The following is a 17,824-nucleotide window of genomic DNA, read 5'->3' on the forward strand; positions in this document are numbered from 1 at the left end:
AAGGTTACTTCAACCACCTTTTTGATAATAATTGATGTCAGAAGATAATGTCACCTCAAATTGTTAAGAATTGTACAAAAGGGCATTTACTTGTTATAAGCTCAAAAGCTGTCAAACTGAGTTCAAAGCAGTTTTCAATAATAGACAAAGTAACGCAAACAAGTAACGAAAATTTTGTTTGAAAAATGATGATAATTGCTAGAAGTGTCTGCCTTAAATCAACCCAAGTGGAAACTTTCGAAGACGCTATCAAAGTGCAAGGAAAGCTTTGGACTTACATAAATCTCATCAAACACGCTTGGAATGATCTACAAGGGGCCCAACTAACTAACTAACTAAGACATCCATAGTTATAGAATGCTCTACTACCATTTAAAATATGAAAAAAAATCATACCTTGATGCAATGATGATGATACTAAATATTAAATTGTCATGAAAACATCGGCATATGTTTCTTATAGCGTTCGAGTAAAAATAATCTCATCCAATAATAGTAATGGATAAGGACAGAAGCTTTCCAAATTTGGAATAGTTTACCAAAAGCACTCTAACACATATCAGTTATGGAAGTTGATGTCACCAAAAAAATATTGAGGATCTATATACAAAAAAGTGATATTAGCTTGAACTCTATAGGCAACAAGTCTAATACTGAACCAGTGATTTTATACATCAACAAGTCATCTTCATTTATTACAGCATTCCTATGACCTCTTACTACCTTTTCTGCACCACGATGTGTTTTCCAAAATAGACTTCAACCTCGACAATTACTTCATCATTAAAGATAAATATGAGGGTTGCAACACAGATGTGAATGTCCGACATTCCATCATAAAGTTTGACATTTTTAATAGTGAACGAGCTCAGAAAGTGTTGCCTCATAAGAGTGCTATTTGAGTTGTTTACAGATACTTGAAATTAAATATTAAATTTTCTATGACTCGACGTGGTTTAAACCAACGATGAACTCGCTTCGACTTTTTGTGATGTTTCGCTGCTTTTTCGAATTCAATTGTGGTCGCACAGGATGAATTTCGTTCAAAATCGGTTGTTGCGCCAAAAAACATCGATGCTGTGCGTAAACTGATATTGCAAGATCGTCATGTGACATACCGTGAGATTGAAGCATACTTGGGCATTAGTTCCATTAGCTGTAAAAGAGATTTCTCTCAAAAACGCTCGTATCGATTGGTGGAAAGAAACAATTCAATTGAGGTGGTTCAAAATACGTCTATGAGATCGTGACAGGCGACAAATCATGGATCTATCCATATGTACCCGAAACTATACAACAATCGACTGAATAGGTTTTTTCGGAATGACTGTATATGTTGCCACGGTTTCATTAGAACAGAGTAGAATAGTAAATTCTGCTTGGTACACCGGTATTTGTTTGTCAAAAATTCTCGAAAAAATCAGGAATACCAATCGCAAAAGACGAATCAGTCTTCACCACGACAATGCCAGCTCTCGCAAATTAGTTCAAACGAAGACGTTTTTGAACAGTTGAAACATCGAATTGCTGGTTCATCCGCCGTAAAGTTCCTTGGTTGGCATTCAATGATTGCAAATTAAAAATAAGTTGCAAAGTCAATGTTTTTCTTCACCTGAAGAAGAAAAAGAATCTAAAGTAGCTGCCCTCGTATAATAATAAGTGGAGCAGGTTTTATGGATGAGCAGGTCTTAATCAAATTACCAAAACTAGTGAGGAGTAGGTATTGTAAAAATTTTTAAGCAAGTGGTTTAAAATAAAAAAAGATAATTAAAGACCATTCGAAGAAAGTCCCTTCTGAAATTTTGTGAAAACTTAACGCGAAAGAAAGATGAAGAAATAAATAGTCTTTTCTGGAATCAAACGTTGAATGTTCAGTTCTGTAAAGTTGTTCATATTATATGAGCGCTTTATCAAATTATTTTGATAAAATCTAAAAGTAGTCGAAACATGAAATTTTTATCTATCTTTCAAATATAATTAAAAAAAGTAATTTTATAACGTAAGAGACCTAAAATCAAGACGATTTAGAAACATATATATTTAGATCCCGTTTGCGTTATTTTTGTGCCGACACTGGCTGTTTAGTTTGAATTTGTTTGTTTTAAGTTACTAGGTCATGTAACGTCATAACAACCTTTACTCGAATAGTATTAGTCTGAAATATTAAAGCGAAAATCAACGAACTCAAGCTGAGGTATCCGACAATTTCCCGGCTTATTAATGATAAAGTTTTGGTAACGTCGCGTCGGTTTGGGTTCGATACGATTTACAATTCATTTTGATGAGGTTAGTTGGGTCGTAATTTAAACTGCCGCAACCTCTAAAAATATTCCGTAGGGATTAAAAAGACAAAAATAAAATGGTAATATACAAGGTGAAATGAATAAATAGAATATATTTTTTTCGTGAGGATTTGTCCTGAAGATCGAAGTAGGTCGAAACGTCAAAGTTTTACACGCTGATTATCGTAAAAAAGATTTAAAAGACTAATCATCAAAAAAAAACATATAAAAAGATTTACACAGCAAAGTGTACTCTTTCTAACATATTTTTCCGAGCTTTCGAATACTTATGAATTCATCGTCGGGGAATTAATCAGTTGAGAATTGTGGCGTGTTGAATTTTATTATCGTTAAACTAAATCATCAAATTGAAAAGTTACAAAAATCAATAGTGACATAAATATTACAACTGTTGAATAAATACGAGGATATAATGAAAAATTCTTAGCCTACTATAGAACCAAACAAAGTTTCTATGTCAAAATATTTTATTACTCAACATATTCTCCTCTTAATTGGATACATTTATTACAGCGAACCTGCAACGTCTCTAGACCTTTAAAAAAATGTTTTAAAATTTTTTTCAGTTGAGGAAAGAGATAATAGTCGGAGGGAGCCAAATCTGGTGAATAAGGGGGGTGTTCTAGTAATTGAAATGGCAACATGAGATTTGTGTGTACGGGCGTTGTCCTGTAAAAACAAAACACCTTTGGATAGCTTTCCATGTTTTTTTTCTTTAATTTTTTTCCGTAAAATGATCAGTAATGTCGAATAGTAATCTCCAGTTACTGTTCCTACCCTTATCTAAAAAATCAATCGTGATTACTCCATAGCAATCCTAAAAAACTGAAGCAAGAACTTTTCCAGCAGATTTTTGGACACGAAACTTCTTAGGTCTTGAAGTCTCATCCATAGTAACAATTCGGTTTAAGAAGTCTACATCATTTTCAAAACGAGCACAGATCGAACGTGATCTACCCTTGCACGCTTTTGGTCAACATTTAAACATATGGGGATCCAAATATTCAGTGCTTCATATATCCGTTTTAGCCCAATTCGACGGTCTGATGAAATCATGCATCGATATTTTCGGGGAATGACACAGAAACTGGCCTTCCCGATCGATCATCATCTTCAATGGAAAATTTACCTCTTTTGAAGCTTGCAGTCCAATTTTTCACGGTCGCATACGAAGGACATTGATCACCAAGGGTATTAAGCATATCTTCGAAAATCTGCTTACCTCTTAACCCTTTCAAATACAGGTACTTGATGATGACTCGATACTCCAATTTTTCAATGTTCATGATTTCGGTGGACATCTTTTTTCTTTTAATTTATTGCGTAGTTCTGGTTTATTTTTTTGACGTCAAACTTTACACTTACACTTCTAATAATTTATTGTTCGTTGCTATGGTACCGAAATATTTTGTTTATGCATGGAACTGGTCTAGGCTAACTAGATATCAATACATCCTCGTAGTTTCAAAGATAGGATGGCATTCGTTTGACAAGATTTTGTAGTGGGTTGCATACTAATGGCTGATCCATATGATACCCACAACTGCTCAGCAAAGTTTTTAAACTGTTCCGAGTTCTAACATGTTTTAGTTTCAATAAACATTTTTCCATAACTCCTTTTGAGAAGAGAACCAAATTGTTCGAATAAACCTTGGAAGTGATATGTAGCTTTATGAAGTATGGTTTTTCCATAAATTTGACATCTATTTCGTAATCAGCGACCCCAAAAATCCCCGAGGACGGGGAATTTCAATAACTTGAATTCCTTAGTTTTGGCTAGCTTTTTGAGATTTAGCCTCACAGGGCGATTTAATCAGGTAATTACCGTGGATTTTTATAAATTTAGTCATTAGACTGAAATTGAAAGAAGTACATTTAATTCAGAGGCATCTTTATACAAAGTGCTAATATTTCTGAGGCTAAAACAATACGTTTCTTTAGTTATTGTTTTAAAAAAACCTATTATAATACTAACTAACAATGAATCATGTTGTTTGCGTAACCTAACCGAAGATCAAAGGGATTCGAAATATACATTTTTTTATGTCTGTGTATATGTATTAAGATGTAAACGTAATCAAGCAGATTATGTTCTAACAAATCCGGCTCCACCAGCACCGAGATAAGAAGATTGAATATAAGGAGATAGCATACCAGGTAATACAATATTATCATAACAGGACTGGCTTGGAAAGATTGAGCGTTTTAATAAACATTTTCAATCAACGGGAAATGCGATTTAAAATTCAACAGGTGAATTGAATTTTTCAAGTCCCTAGTTCGAGAATTAAATTTTCCATCCAGAGAATATTCATTTTAAAGATAAATACATGTTATTAACATTGGAAAATGTCGATGTTTTGATGAAGCGCGTTCTCCATCTACAAATTTAGGGTCCCTTATTTGAATAATGCTAGTTAGTATGTTACAGAAACGAACAACGTTGATACTAGTTTATAAGGATAAACTAATGAATTTATGAAACCTTATAGGAAATAATCGAGAGGTATCAATCTTTAAGGGAATTTCTAGAATGGTCACAATTAGTTTACCTCACAACGAAAGATTCGTAGAGCTGACTCTTTTATCTTAGTCACTACTATATCAATTTCAGCTGGAAATTGTTAAGTTTGAATTTTGGGAATCGTTGGGTAACTTCATACTAAACATACTGTTAACACTACGACTATACCAACAATTACACGCGTTTCAATCACCAAGTTATCGTCTTCAGAGACTGAACGTAAGCTAGAACCTATTACCTTGATTCTGTTTTATTCTAAATTTTCCCACCAATGAATCTTCTCCCGCTAAAATTAGTTCCAGCGGAAAAACCACTCGCCATCTTATGTTGGATACAACTTTATCCATTTCCTGGTACATCGTTTAATTCACTTTCCATTTAACATCGAGAGATACAATAAGGAAAAATTGTGAATAGGTAAATTAACCGTCATAGGTTTACGAAATCTCTATGTAAAACCAAGAAAAATAAACAAAAAATTGCTCTAGTACCTTTCAATCCTGTTTATACAAAGAGATTGGAAGGAATTTTCCTTTTTAAATTGATTTACACATCGAACAATACATTAAGACAATTTTTTGGTAAAGGTAAAGGATAAAATACCAAATTTGGAAAAAATATATTGGGCAGACTAAAAGATCCGTTATTGACAGGTTTAAAGAGCACATAGCTCATTTAAAATATGGACGTACCGAAGAATCGAGTAATGCTGCCAGTCATACTCATGACAAATATTGATAATGTAAAATTTATGAAAAATGTATCCAATGATAAATTGTTGGATGAATTTGAAAGTATTGAAATCGCTAAATGGAATAACATATTAAATAGGAACAAAAGTTCAATTCCTTACAGCCCACTTAATAGTATAGTAATTAAAGAATAAATGTGAAGATTCCCGCCAAGTTTTCCCGCAGTAATTAATTTTAGAGGGAGAAGGTACATTGGTGAGAATATTTTTTATTAAACAGGTAGGTCAAGTAAATAGGTTTTAGTTTACCTTAATTCTCTGTAGTCGATAACTTGTTATGGAAACGCGCGTCAGACATTGTATTGGTGAGTGTTGGTGTAGTAGTATTCTAAACATTGTGGTTAGTACTGGAGATTGTGATAACTTTCAAAGTAGGCATTATTGAACCAAATTAAGACACGTGAGCGTTAATCCATCAAATTGAATAAAACTGAATAAAAAAAATAAATTAAATTGTTTCAAATAACTAAAAGTTATAATAGTGGTCTGATTTTTTCCTTAGCTAACGTGCGGACAAGAGACGGTCTGCGCATGCACGATTGGAGTAGAAACATATTGGGAATGCGGTAAAAAATTAGCAATCAACTCGCTGCCGTTGAAAAGAGCAGATTGCTTGTACTGTAAACCTTTGTCGAATCGCCTTTTCACGGAGAATCATGTAGCATTTACTGGAGCATCGATAAGCGATTTTAAGTAAAGCAAAGGGATTCACGACATGGTTAACAAGACCGACGGGTCTATTGCCATGGCTAAAGTGAGTGGTAAAGCCGTTTCGAGAAGGTAGCAAAAGATTGGAAGATGGCCGCTTTGGAAGCTCTTCGACTTGCTAGATCAACGAAAATGTGTCAAAAATTTATTGGACGGAGATCGTAGAATTAGTATTAGAATAATTGCTGATCAATTGGTCCAAAGCCAAATTTTTGGAAAAACTAAGCCTCGATAAAAGATTGCGCGAAGTCGGTGTCGCGAGTGTTGTCAAAGGAGCAAAAGGCCAACCGGAAAGCGACCTACCAGAATCTTCTTGACCCCATCAGACTTTTTTCTATTCCCGAGAATATAATCGATACAGAAGGGAAAACATCACGGCTCGGTAGAGGTTGCCCAACGGCCGTGACCTAGGAACAGAACACCGTTCCTTTCCATGAGTTTCTGGAACGTACGATAACTGGAACACTCGTTGGAGCAGTGTGTAAATGCAAAATAGTGCTATTTTGAAAAATTCAAATCGTTTTTAGTATTTTTATAAATAAATATTTAAAAAAAATGAGACTTACTAATTTCAGAACAGAACAGGAACTGGAAAGTTAGAGATAACAAAGACTATTATACATTCAAAGATGATACAAAAATTATCGTGGCCGGTACACAGCCGCACGGCATTTGTCGACGCTGTTCATAACTTGCCATAGTGGTAACTATAATGTGACAGGTAGACAGACTGACGGCGTCGGTCATAATATAAAGTAGCGGAAACTAATGTCCTAGATGTTTCTGGAAGAGATTAACTGTAACTAGATAGAAGTTTCTACCAAGTTCTATATAATATGCAAGACCAGTACCCAAAAAACATTACATTATTCAATCCATTTTCATCTTTGAATTTACAAATTGTATGTAGTAGACGTACAAGAAATAGTATACGAGCGAGTAATGACGACTATTACTCATGAGGTTGGTTTCTACACCTCACAAAATGGTAAGGAAGAAAAAGAAAAGGCAACAATTGATACCAAATTAAACATCTCTAGTTATTTGTGAGAATTCACAATTAAAAATAAAGTTGGTACAACATCCGGTAAATATAATTCAAATTTCAAGATATCAATTAATCAACAGAATGACGATCTCGTGACTAGACTAGATGTATAAGAACAAATAAAATAAATCTGTGGAATTTTCTGCATCCTTTTAACGTTACGTAAATGGTTAATTGCCGTTAAAACGGGTTATTAAAACCATTGTTTTCGATGAAAAAATTAATTATAAACATTATTTGGTGCAGTCAGTCGATTATTTGTTAATTTTCAAGATCCTTAGAGTAGAGTTATTAAAGATTAACCAGGTATAGTTAATAATATAATATGGTTTAGAGGGACTATGTGTGTAGTGAATAATTTCAATATTTATCTTGGATATTCAATGAAATAATTTATTCACGAAACGTTTCCACTTCAGTCATTTTACTTGGCTTGTCGGTTTTTTGTGTGATTCAACTTCTGCCATTGGAAAATCGGTTCTGATCGTAATTTTATCTGTACTTTTTTCATTTTCACTCTTTTAAAAAAATCTCTTTTTTTGTTCAGTTTGCAGTTGTCTTTCTTCGGGAAATTTGCTATTAGCCAGACTTTATTCGCAAAAATTTGGCAAAAAATTTACAACGACTAACTCAACTAATTTTCATTACGAATTCCATTTTTTCTACAGATACATACGGGCTTACGATGAATAGAATATTTTCCCAAAAGTGCTACAATGTAATTAGAAGCGTTTAAAATGTACTAGATTTGCCATTTGTGATCGATAAACAAGATAATATACGAGGGTTGTCTGAAAAGTTCCCAATCTACGAAAGAAACAAAACATTTAGAATAATCTATACAATTGGTCTAGCGACGCTCTAACTTTTTTAGGCCTTCATCACATACGCAAGGAATTATTTCTACGAACACTATTCCCAGCGCATTCGCCAGATTTTTTACCAAAGCACTGTGTTTCTCATCGTGAGGGCCCACGCTCCACAGAGGGGCAATTTGATTGTAAATGGGGGCCATTCGAAAATGATTCAACACGAGTTTAACCTTTATTCTTTGGGCTATTCAAATTCATTGCTAGATTTCGATGGCCAATTGGATGAAAAAAGCAAATTCGTAAATCATACATTCGTTTGACTTGGGTTTTTAGCGTCATCAAATTAACCTCCCTGCGGCAGACGACAGGTTCCGCGTGGGCCCTCGGACGCTTCAAATTCTCGCTAAACAACGCAGTTGTTTGCATCCGAACCAAAGGACTTCAATTAATGAGGAAAATAAGCGACTAGTAAAGAATCTGAAGAAGCTCACAGGGGCACCACCCGACTCGAAATCAATTCAAAGTCAAAAAAGTGGCACTGTAAGCCCTTCGGGGGGTCCGTAGTGTAGCAATTGATATTCAAATCAGATTCTAGTAATATAGGTATTGCAAGATATATATTATTCGTTTTTTTTTTTATAAAAAATTAATATATTTTTTGGCTCAAGGGGGTCCAACTCGCCCCCTTCCGGCACGTCACTACGTATTAATTTAGGCTTTTTTTAATTAATTTTTTAGGCAGTTAAAGCGGTAAAGGAAGATTTTTCTTCAAGTTAAAATCTTTATTACATTTATTTCGAATTTGATTTTTAGTTTTTCATCATATTTACTGTTGTGTGATTAACAACGCCACTTATTGTAGTTTATAATAAAGAATAAAACTTCTTATCAATAATAAAAAACCAACAAAAGAAACCAACCTCCTTGCTCTTATTTTTCACATTATGTCTCAACATAGACAATCAAAAAATTAAATTCTCTTATTACGACATTTACTTACTGTGTTTCGTTAACAACTTCGTAGTGATTTGTTTCTAAAACCTATCACTTAAGTTTATCAATTGAACAATTAATTTTTTTAACATTAAAAATTATGTATATGTTACATAAGGGGGCATAAGAATTTTAGAAGGGGCTAGGCACAAAAAGGTGGGAAAATAAAATTAATGTAATTATTTATGCAGTGTTTTCTTAAATTCGTCAATAGTCTTCATAATTTCACGTGTTTATCAAAGAAGTTTTGTCTTTTAATGTTTATATAAAAACATATGAATTATCCCATCAAATGGAAAAAATATGTAGACGAAAATGAACCACGACCATTACTATATTTATAGAGCGATATTTATTTTTAGATTAAAATTCAATTTGCGAGGAAGTAAACATTATATAGTTATTCAAAAATTTTCTAATGCTGATTTGTGAAAAGCTTAAGTCGTAAGAAAACAATGGGCTGATGTTTTCAATTTTGAGTTTTTTCGTTATCGTTTTTCATTTCTCTTCGAATGAAGAAGGGATAAATTAAATACTTTATTCACTAGTGAAATCCAACGAGAATTTCACTTTAACTGGGAACTTCCTCGTGTCTATGTTACTTATCTGTTAATGGAAGGAAAAATGATTAACATCAAAATCTGGGTCTTCCGACACAGGTCTGGAGGGTCATGGCTTATCAGCGCCCACTTCATGAAAGTTACTCAACACGATACTCCAATGGTTGGACCAAAACAATAATACAGAGTACAAACTTATTGAACCTCAAAAAAATAATACAATTTCACAAAGCAATCAGTGAAATATAGATTTTGACCTAGCACGGACTGAGTTGAAGTAATTCCGAAACGGAACGAAAGTTTTATGTTGTTCAATGAGACACGGTATCAAATAATTCTTTAACACGTGTGTAATCGTCAAAGACCGAAGATTAAACGAGTTTATTAAATAGAACTTATAAAACAACAGGTGCATGTGACGCGTAGGTGTATTGAAAGTTATAAGGGGGCGGGATCCAATTGGCTAATAGATAAGTATGAGGAAGATATTTGCTTGAACGCGAATATGACTTGAAATAAGTTGTGGAGGATTCTATTACGTACATGTATGAACGAAAATGTATCCATAATTAATTATATAAAATTTAAAATGATTCTTTGGTGTTTAAACATCATATATGTTTATTTTTTTGCTAAGTGAGTAGTGTATGATATTCACTTTCCATTTGCTTTCCTGGCACAAGGTTGCGAGGAATATTAGATCGGAACCGTTTCAGCATTACTTCAATTTAGTCCGTTCTAGGTATATATTTATATTTCACTGATTGCTTTAATATATTTTATTACTTTTTCGTATCTTGAAGTTCAATAAGTTTGTACTCGGCATTATTGTTTTGGTCCAGGCAGTACTTGCTCATTGGAGTATCGTGTTGAGTAACATTCACGAAGTAGGCGTTGATAAGCCGTGATCTTCCAGACCTGTGTCGGGAGAGCCAGATTTTGATGTTAATCATTTTTCTTCTCATTCTATCCGTTTTTTACCTTTTCCTGTTCTAATCTCCTGTTTCTATATCGTAGATTTATGCCGTTTTTGCGTACTATAAGGTTGATGCTATAGCCAGTACATGTCACATGTCACTTTTAGGTGCCCTCGACTTTGAACTTAGGCTATCTTAACAAATAAGTAACATAGATACGAGTTTGGTCCCAAAAGTACCTGGCCTGACCTAGAGATGGCGGTAGATGCGTTAAAAATACCACTGTATAAAAAAACACAATTTATATAGCATATGTTTAAAGTTTGAAGACGCCAAGTTTGTTTGGCAGCAATCAAAAGTTAACGTTTTTAGTGAAACATGGAAAAAGTTGGTCATCGTGATATAATAATTTTATTCGGCCATAGCCCAACCAATATTAAAGCTAAACTAGATTCTACTCTGGCTGAAACTGCTCTTTCGTAATGAATAGTAAAATATTGGGTCGACCTGCGAAGACCAGCTCCTCAATGGTCGACCAAATGATGTGACGACTCCAAAAATGTTGAAGAAAATCTAAAAAGCGGTATTGGATGATCGTCCATTGAAAATGTTCGAGCTAGCAGACCTAGTAGGCATTTCAAAAAGTGCGATACATCGCATATCAACAAAAAATTCGGACTTGAGAAAGCTATGCGCAATATGGGTGCCGCGTTTGCTCACAATGGAAAAAAACAGTGTCTTGAAGATGTTTCCACCGAGTGTTTGGCAACGTGTCTTAGAAATGTTTTCGACGTTTTATAACTATGGATTAAATGTGGGTCCATCTCTTCACACCCGAAACAAAAGAACAATGGACTGAAAAGGGAGAAGTGGATCCAAAGAAAGCAAAGACCGTTCCATCTGCAGGTAAGGTCATAGCGTCGGTTTTTACGGATGCGCGTGAGATAATTGCAACTATTGCAACGTTTGAGTTAAGGAATCAAGCAAAACGACCGCATTTAGCTAAGAAGAAAGTGTCGTTTCATCAAGACAATGCACCAGCTCACATCGGTTATTGCAATGGCCAAAATTAATGAATTGAAGTTTGAACTGATAACTCATACGCCCTATTCGCCAGATTTAGCAACCTTGGATTATTTTCTGTTCTCAGAGAAAAAAATGGATCGGTGGTTGAAGATTTTCCAACAATGAAGAGGTGATGTCGGCAGTTAATGTCTAAAGTGTATCGAACTTTGAACATCGCTGGGAAAAACGTATGGAGGTAAAAAGAGATTGAATTTAAAAATAGATATTTTTTTTCTAAAATTTTTGTTTTTCGTATAGTTTTACGGTCAATGCATACTGAAGGTTAGCAACATAACTCTGGGATTTATATTTATGTTATAAAAACGTATGGTACCATCTATGATAGTTTTAAACTAACTTTTATTTCGAAATGAAACTAGTAAAAAATTATAACGAGTTACTTCGAGTCTTTAATTTCGATATCACCATTTTGAGCGAGTTAGATGAATTAGAAAATTGAGAATAAAGAAAAAGGAAGTCCTATTTAGTTAGACTTCAGAAAGTCCCCGGACTGGGAATCAAAATCAGATCTGTTAGTATCTGTTGGTTAAAAAACATCGTAGAAAGCATTTTTTCATCAGTCTTTTACTAAAAGCTTGTTATTAGTTTAACTATAATGGTGTAGTAACAACATTTACTATGTCTTCAGTTGAAATTATACCTAAATTGCAAAGTGAAGTTTTGGTAATTCTCAATATCACTAAGAAGTAAATAAAATTCAGACAGGGATCAATTTGTTGAAGAAAAAATACAAGTACGAGATTGAGAAATAAAAAACAGAAAGGTAAAAATAGTAACAACATTTGTCCAATTACTACCGCATTGCTAATATCACATTTTCATCATCACGCGAATTATATATTTGAAAATTCTGTATTTTTAGTACACCCGATAAAAGTATTTTTAAAACTATAAATTACGTATAACATTTCAAAAACAAAACTCACCATTCAAAATATTTAAATTCTCCAATATATAATCCTTTAGAAAAGATGTCACATGTATGCACTTTTCCACCATAATCGTTGCATAATATTTACTTCCTCGCGGATAAAATTTTTCCAGAAATACACTTTAAAATAACAGCACGCTATAAATACGCCCGCGATATATTTTCAAACACAGAACGCGCGATAGCGCTCGGTTAACGATTTTTACGTTCTGTGCTACTTTTAAATTTGATATAAGCGGTTTTGATCAGTAAAGCCCAGCGTATAATGCGTTACGATACGTATGTCGTAATGCAATTTTAGACCTTGACCGACGAGCAAAATGATTCATATTAATAATTCACTTGATGCCGTGTATAAATATCGTATAGGAAATACTGACATAGGATAATGAATAACATTATTATTTATTTGTGACAGAGGTATCTCGTGCGTGCTATGGTAGGGGGAATTTTAATGAGAATTATTATACAATCGCTTAAACAATAGACCGAGGCTACTACATTAAAAATTCCACTTGTTTAAATACTAAAAAAATACGAAAACAATAAAATAATTTTACTTATACAGTTAAAAAAAGAAATGTTGAAGATATAAATTCGGAGAAATTTTTGGTAACTATACACTTTCGCGGTCACCTGGTTTTTTGGCTCTAGAAAATCGAAAAATGGATGGATTTCAATGATCTTGGTCTCAAAATGTTCCATTTTACGGCGGAGAAACAGTTACGAAGGATTATATGTGGAAAGTCATTTTTGTTGCATTTAAAGTCATGAAACTGTAAAAAATATTCATTTTTTTTAATTTTCGTATTTTTTTTATAAATCCGCCGTAAAATGGAACATTTTGAGACCAAGATCATTAAAATCCATCCATTTTTCGATTTTCTAGAGCCAACCTAACCTAACCTAACCTAAACAAAAAACCAGATGACCGTGAAAGTGTATGATTACCAAATTTTTTTATATTCAAACGAAATTAAGTTAGTATACAGTCTATTCTATTCGAACATTATTAACTTTTAATTGATGATTACGTATGTCCATGTCGTGTGTTTGGCGGAATAAATGATTCCACACTACTATCTGAAAAACAGGGGCGGCTCATGCTCCATGGTTATCAATACGTAACTCTTACAGGGACAACCTGTACAATCTAAAATTATCAAAAATAAATTTTTCAAACGATTTGTGGTTTAGGAGATATGTAGATTTTTGGATCGTTGTACATTCCAAGGAAATCGTTCGAAATAAAGAGACATTCTGAAAGAAATTATCATAAATTGTACGAGTTAGTAATACTGTTTACTGATGAAGCTGGTTTCACACGAGGCGGTCTTAAGAATTCTCACAATTTATATTTATTAGCAGATGAAATTCCTTACGGTACAATTCAAATAAAGAATCAACATCGATTTTATGTTAATATGTGGATGAACAATGGGTAATAATTTAGTGGATCCATATTTTTTTTGATAATTATGTGATATTCTTCTATACATTCGCAGATTCATGTGGTTCATACACGTTGGAGCCTCTCCCCATTTCCTAAGTAAAAAATCATCTCAACATTTTCGTAATAGGTGGAGCTCCATTTGCATGGCCACCACACTCCCCTGGATTAAATAAAATCTATTCATTTTTTGGGGGATATTTTAAAAGCTTGGTATATGAAACACCAGTAAACACAAGTAACGAAATGATCGTAGAATAAACTTCCACTGTGACTCTCTAAGGCAGAATCTTGGAAAGGCTTTCCTAGTTCAAAAAAACATCCTCCGTAGACTCCGGAAGTGTGTAGAAGTAAATTTATTATAGTTTTTTGTTTTTATTTGAAAAGTTGTAGACTAACCAACAGAATTTTTTTTAATTCCAATTATTTCCTTATGTAAGTAACACGATATTCATTGCAGTTCTATTAGAAATGTTTGTTTGTGTCTTAATAGTAAGTATTTTCAATAAATAATTACAATTTATGATAATTTGCTTCAGATTGTCTCTTTATGGCGAACGGTTTCCTTAGCATGTACAATGATCTAAAAATCTACATAACTCCATAACCATAAGTTTTACCGAGTACCTTTTTGTTGAAAAATCGATTGAAAAATTCATTTTTGCTATCTTAAGATTGTACAGGTTGTCCCTGCAAAAGTTGCGGATTGATAAGAATGGAGCATGAGCCGCCCTTGGCCTTCAGATAGTAGTGTGGAATCATTTATTATTAGTATTATTAGTATTATTTTCACGTCTTTTACTCACCCTGCATTAAAGTATAAGTGGATATTAAGGTCTTTAAAACACGCGCAATTTTTAAAGACTAGTTATTCACGAATACTGAACACTATTCTTTTGATTGGTAGAAATTGCAATCAAATAAATACTAATTCAAAAATATCAAAAATAGCGAATATAGAGTAATATAATTGAATGATTTAGTTCGTGACGTTATAATTCTATTTTTCCCTTGTTTGAGAAAAATAAAAGGACGATTGAGGAAAGGAGGAAATCAATAAAATTACTGAGAACAAAGAGTGAAAATTACACGAGGTATTACCATAAACAAGGATTAAAAGCAATGGATAGAATATTGAAAAAAAAAGAAACTCAACCTCACGTCTTAATTCCGTAAGTTGGATAGACTAACGATTAAGTAACTGAAAAACTTTTTGCATTTTTGGCATTTGTTTTGATCTTTGATAATTATTTAAAAGATTGTTTCTGGTGATTATAAAGTTGAAAAAGTATATTGTGATCAAATAGGTACAGAAATGTAAAAGAATGAATAAATTCTGAATATATTCTGACATTTTCAAATTCGTACGCCTTGTTAAGAATATGTTCTGAGCATGCTTCCATCCAAGAACGATTTTCAATTCTCCAGTCTGGCCAAAAGCACATAGTATTTTTGACATCGGAAAATACGGAAAATTCAATGCTACAGGCGTGACATGGTACTATCGGTACTATGGAGGATGAAGTGGACATCTTTAAGCAGAACCACACAAATACATTGATTTGTACCAACAATTTCGGAAGCAGGTTGGTTCTTTGAAAATAATAAATTTAATGAAAATGTTCCAGCTGATGGAATAAGAATTTAGAAAATGATTAATATAACTCTATCAAATTGAGAGAATTTTTGAAAGCATATGAAAAATAGATTTAGAGTACGAATTAAAAAACATTTTAGGCAACAATTTTTGAATTATTTCGTCTACATCTAATTCTGCTTTAATAAATGTACGCCAAATTCTGAGTGAACAAAACTTGTAACGGTTTTTATCCAATTTTCTGATCAGTTTGATGCAAAAATAGTCATCAATGAGCTTGAAATATATGGGAAATCACCCAAGTCAAATCATTAAGTTTTGCTCTCATAAAGTTTTTTACAGATTCGCCTTTTGTATTTCACATTATTTTTAGTTTCAAATCTGTAGTGGTCGATTCAAATTTCATCTACAGTTATGAATCGAAACATTTTGCTCAAACCGAGTCTATAATGCCAGAAAAATGTTCATTTGAATGCGATTTTGGTCCAAAATAGGTAAACGCAGTACCCAACACGCTGGTAGCTAATGCCTGCATAATTCTTCAGTTAGTATATAGCAAATGCGTTCTGTGACATACTGATACCCTATCCTGTCTCTCTAGCCTTGATTTTGCGGTCGACCAGTACCATTTGGTGAACTTTTCGATGATATTGCTGGTTGTCGCAGTTTTTGGCCATTCCGAACGCTCTTCGACTGTCATTTAGCTGACCAAAATTTTAAAATCGCGAATTATGATGTGCAGCTTCTCTTTTATTTGTGTAAGCGTATTGATTTTAATGATATTTCGATACTCAGTTTTTTCCATTTTCGATTGTCAGGCGTCTAAAATGGCTAAAATTTCAATGAAAACCTCTCAACGCACGCTTAAATATATTTCCCAACTATTGTCAAATCCTGACATCTTCAGGTTGAGGTCGGTAACTTTTTAGACAACTTTCGTATTTAAAAAAATTAAATGAAATTTTCATTATTTTTAGTAGGTTGTTGAATAATACAAGCTCATGAATAAAATTTTTATTGATTCGTGTCAATACGAATCCATTTAAAAAAATTTACAATGTAGAACAATGTCTCATTACAATAAAAATATTCAACATGAAGAGTTTTGACTGATTCAATAAAGTATTATGTGTAATTAGGTATTGAGCTTTATGTATATAACATTATATACAGTATGTATAAAATTTTTTTCTTCAAATTTCAATGTAAAGTTTCATAAAAATCACTCTAATCTACCAGTGTGAATTTCAATAGAAAGTCACGATAAATTGGGATGAATACTAATTGAAAATGTGACAACTTGAGACGGAAACAAAAAAAATTTGGCCCCTGGAAAATATACATGTAAACCTCTTGTAAGGACTCAATATCTGGAAAAATGCATTGTTTGGATGGAAATTCAAAGGGACTCCTCCAATTGTTTTCGAAAATAACTGTTTTAAAGTGTCGTGAACTTGACTTTTTGATCTACCTCATTCCGAAAAAAGTACGGTCCAGCGATTCTATAAAAAGGCGGGAAAAAAGAAGATTGTAGTTGCACGATCAATGTTGCCAATTCTGATCGCCGAAGCAATTGACTACACGAACTGTATCTCATGCGGCAGTATCTTGTTGAAATCATATCAATATCATCATTTGTTTTGGAAATTACTGTTTTAACGTATCGTGAGGTCGAGTTTCTGAATTTCATTTCAAAAAATGTAGGGTGCAACGATTCTCCAAATATTGGGTGACGAACGAAACCTTGAAGATGAAAATGTAATTTAAAACAACATGCACTGTTTCAAATCTCGTTGTGGTGCATGGCTATTTGGCTTCAGAGTGAATTGAATTTTCAAGCATACATTTGAGCATATTTTTTATGGGAAAACATTCTACAGAACTTCTTGAAATTTGCTATTTTTGTTTACGACAACGAAACCATTGACATCTTCACAAAGTACGAATCATCGGTTGTCGGCAAAATTTAATTTAATAACAAATATAACAAAAATTTATTAAATAGTTCACGCATATTTTACACGTTGTTAAGATTAGTTGGACCATATATAGTCAGTCAATCGTCGATATGAATAATATTTTTTTGATCAATAAAGACTTACTAAACTCTCTTAAAGTCATTCACCAACTATGTTATCTCCGAA

The 17,824-nt window shown here is 33.2% G+C and overlaps 1 protein-coding gene across 11 annotated transcripts in view; it reads right to left on the minus strand.

Moving 5' to 3' along the window:
• LOC130891822 (zinc finger protein 208-like) overlaps positions 1-17,824 on the minus strand; it is a 176,430-nt gene that overhangs the window by 41,701 nt on the left and 116,905 nt on the right. The window contains exon 1 of one of the 11 annotated variants that reach the window (XM_057796844.1): positions 12,629-13,069. The exons of 9 other annotated variants lie outside the window; for them this stretch is intronic. In XM_057796844.1, the coding sequence (XP_057652827.1) occupies positions 12,629-12,631 (3 nt within the window). In that variant the 5' untranslated portion in view covers positions 12,632-13,069. Of the gene's footprint in view, positions 1-12,628; positions 13,070-17,824 lie in introns of those variants that run through there. One more of the 11 variants, XM_057796845.1, reaches the window with a different exon arrangement.

Source organism: Diorhabda carinulata, chromosome 3 (genome assembly GCF_026250575.1).
Source record: "Diorhabda carinulata isolate Delta chromosome 3, icDioCari1.1, whole genome shotgun sequence".
NCBI lineage: Eukaryota > Metazoa > Arthropoda > Insecta > Coleoptera > Chrysomelidae > Diorhabda > Diorhabda carinulata.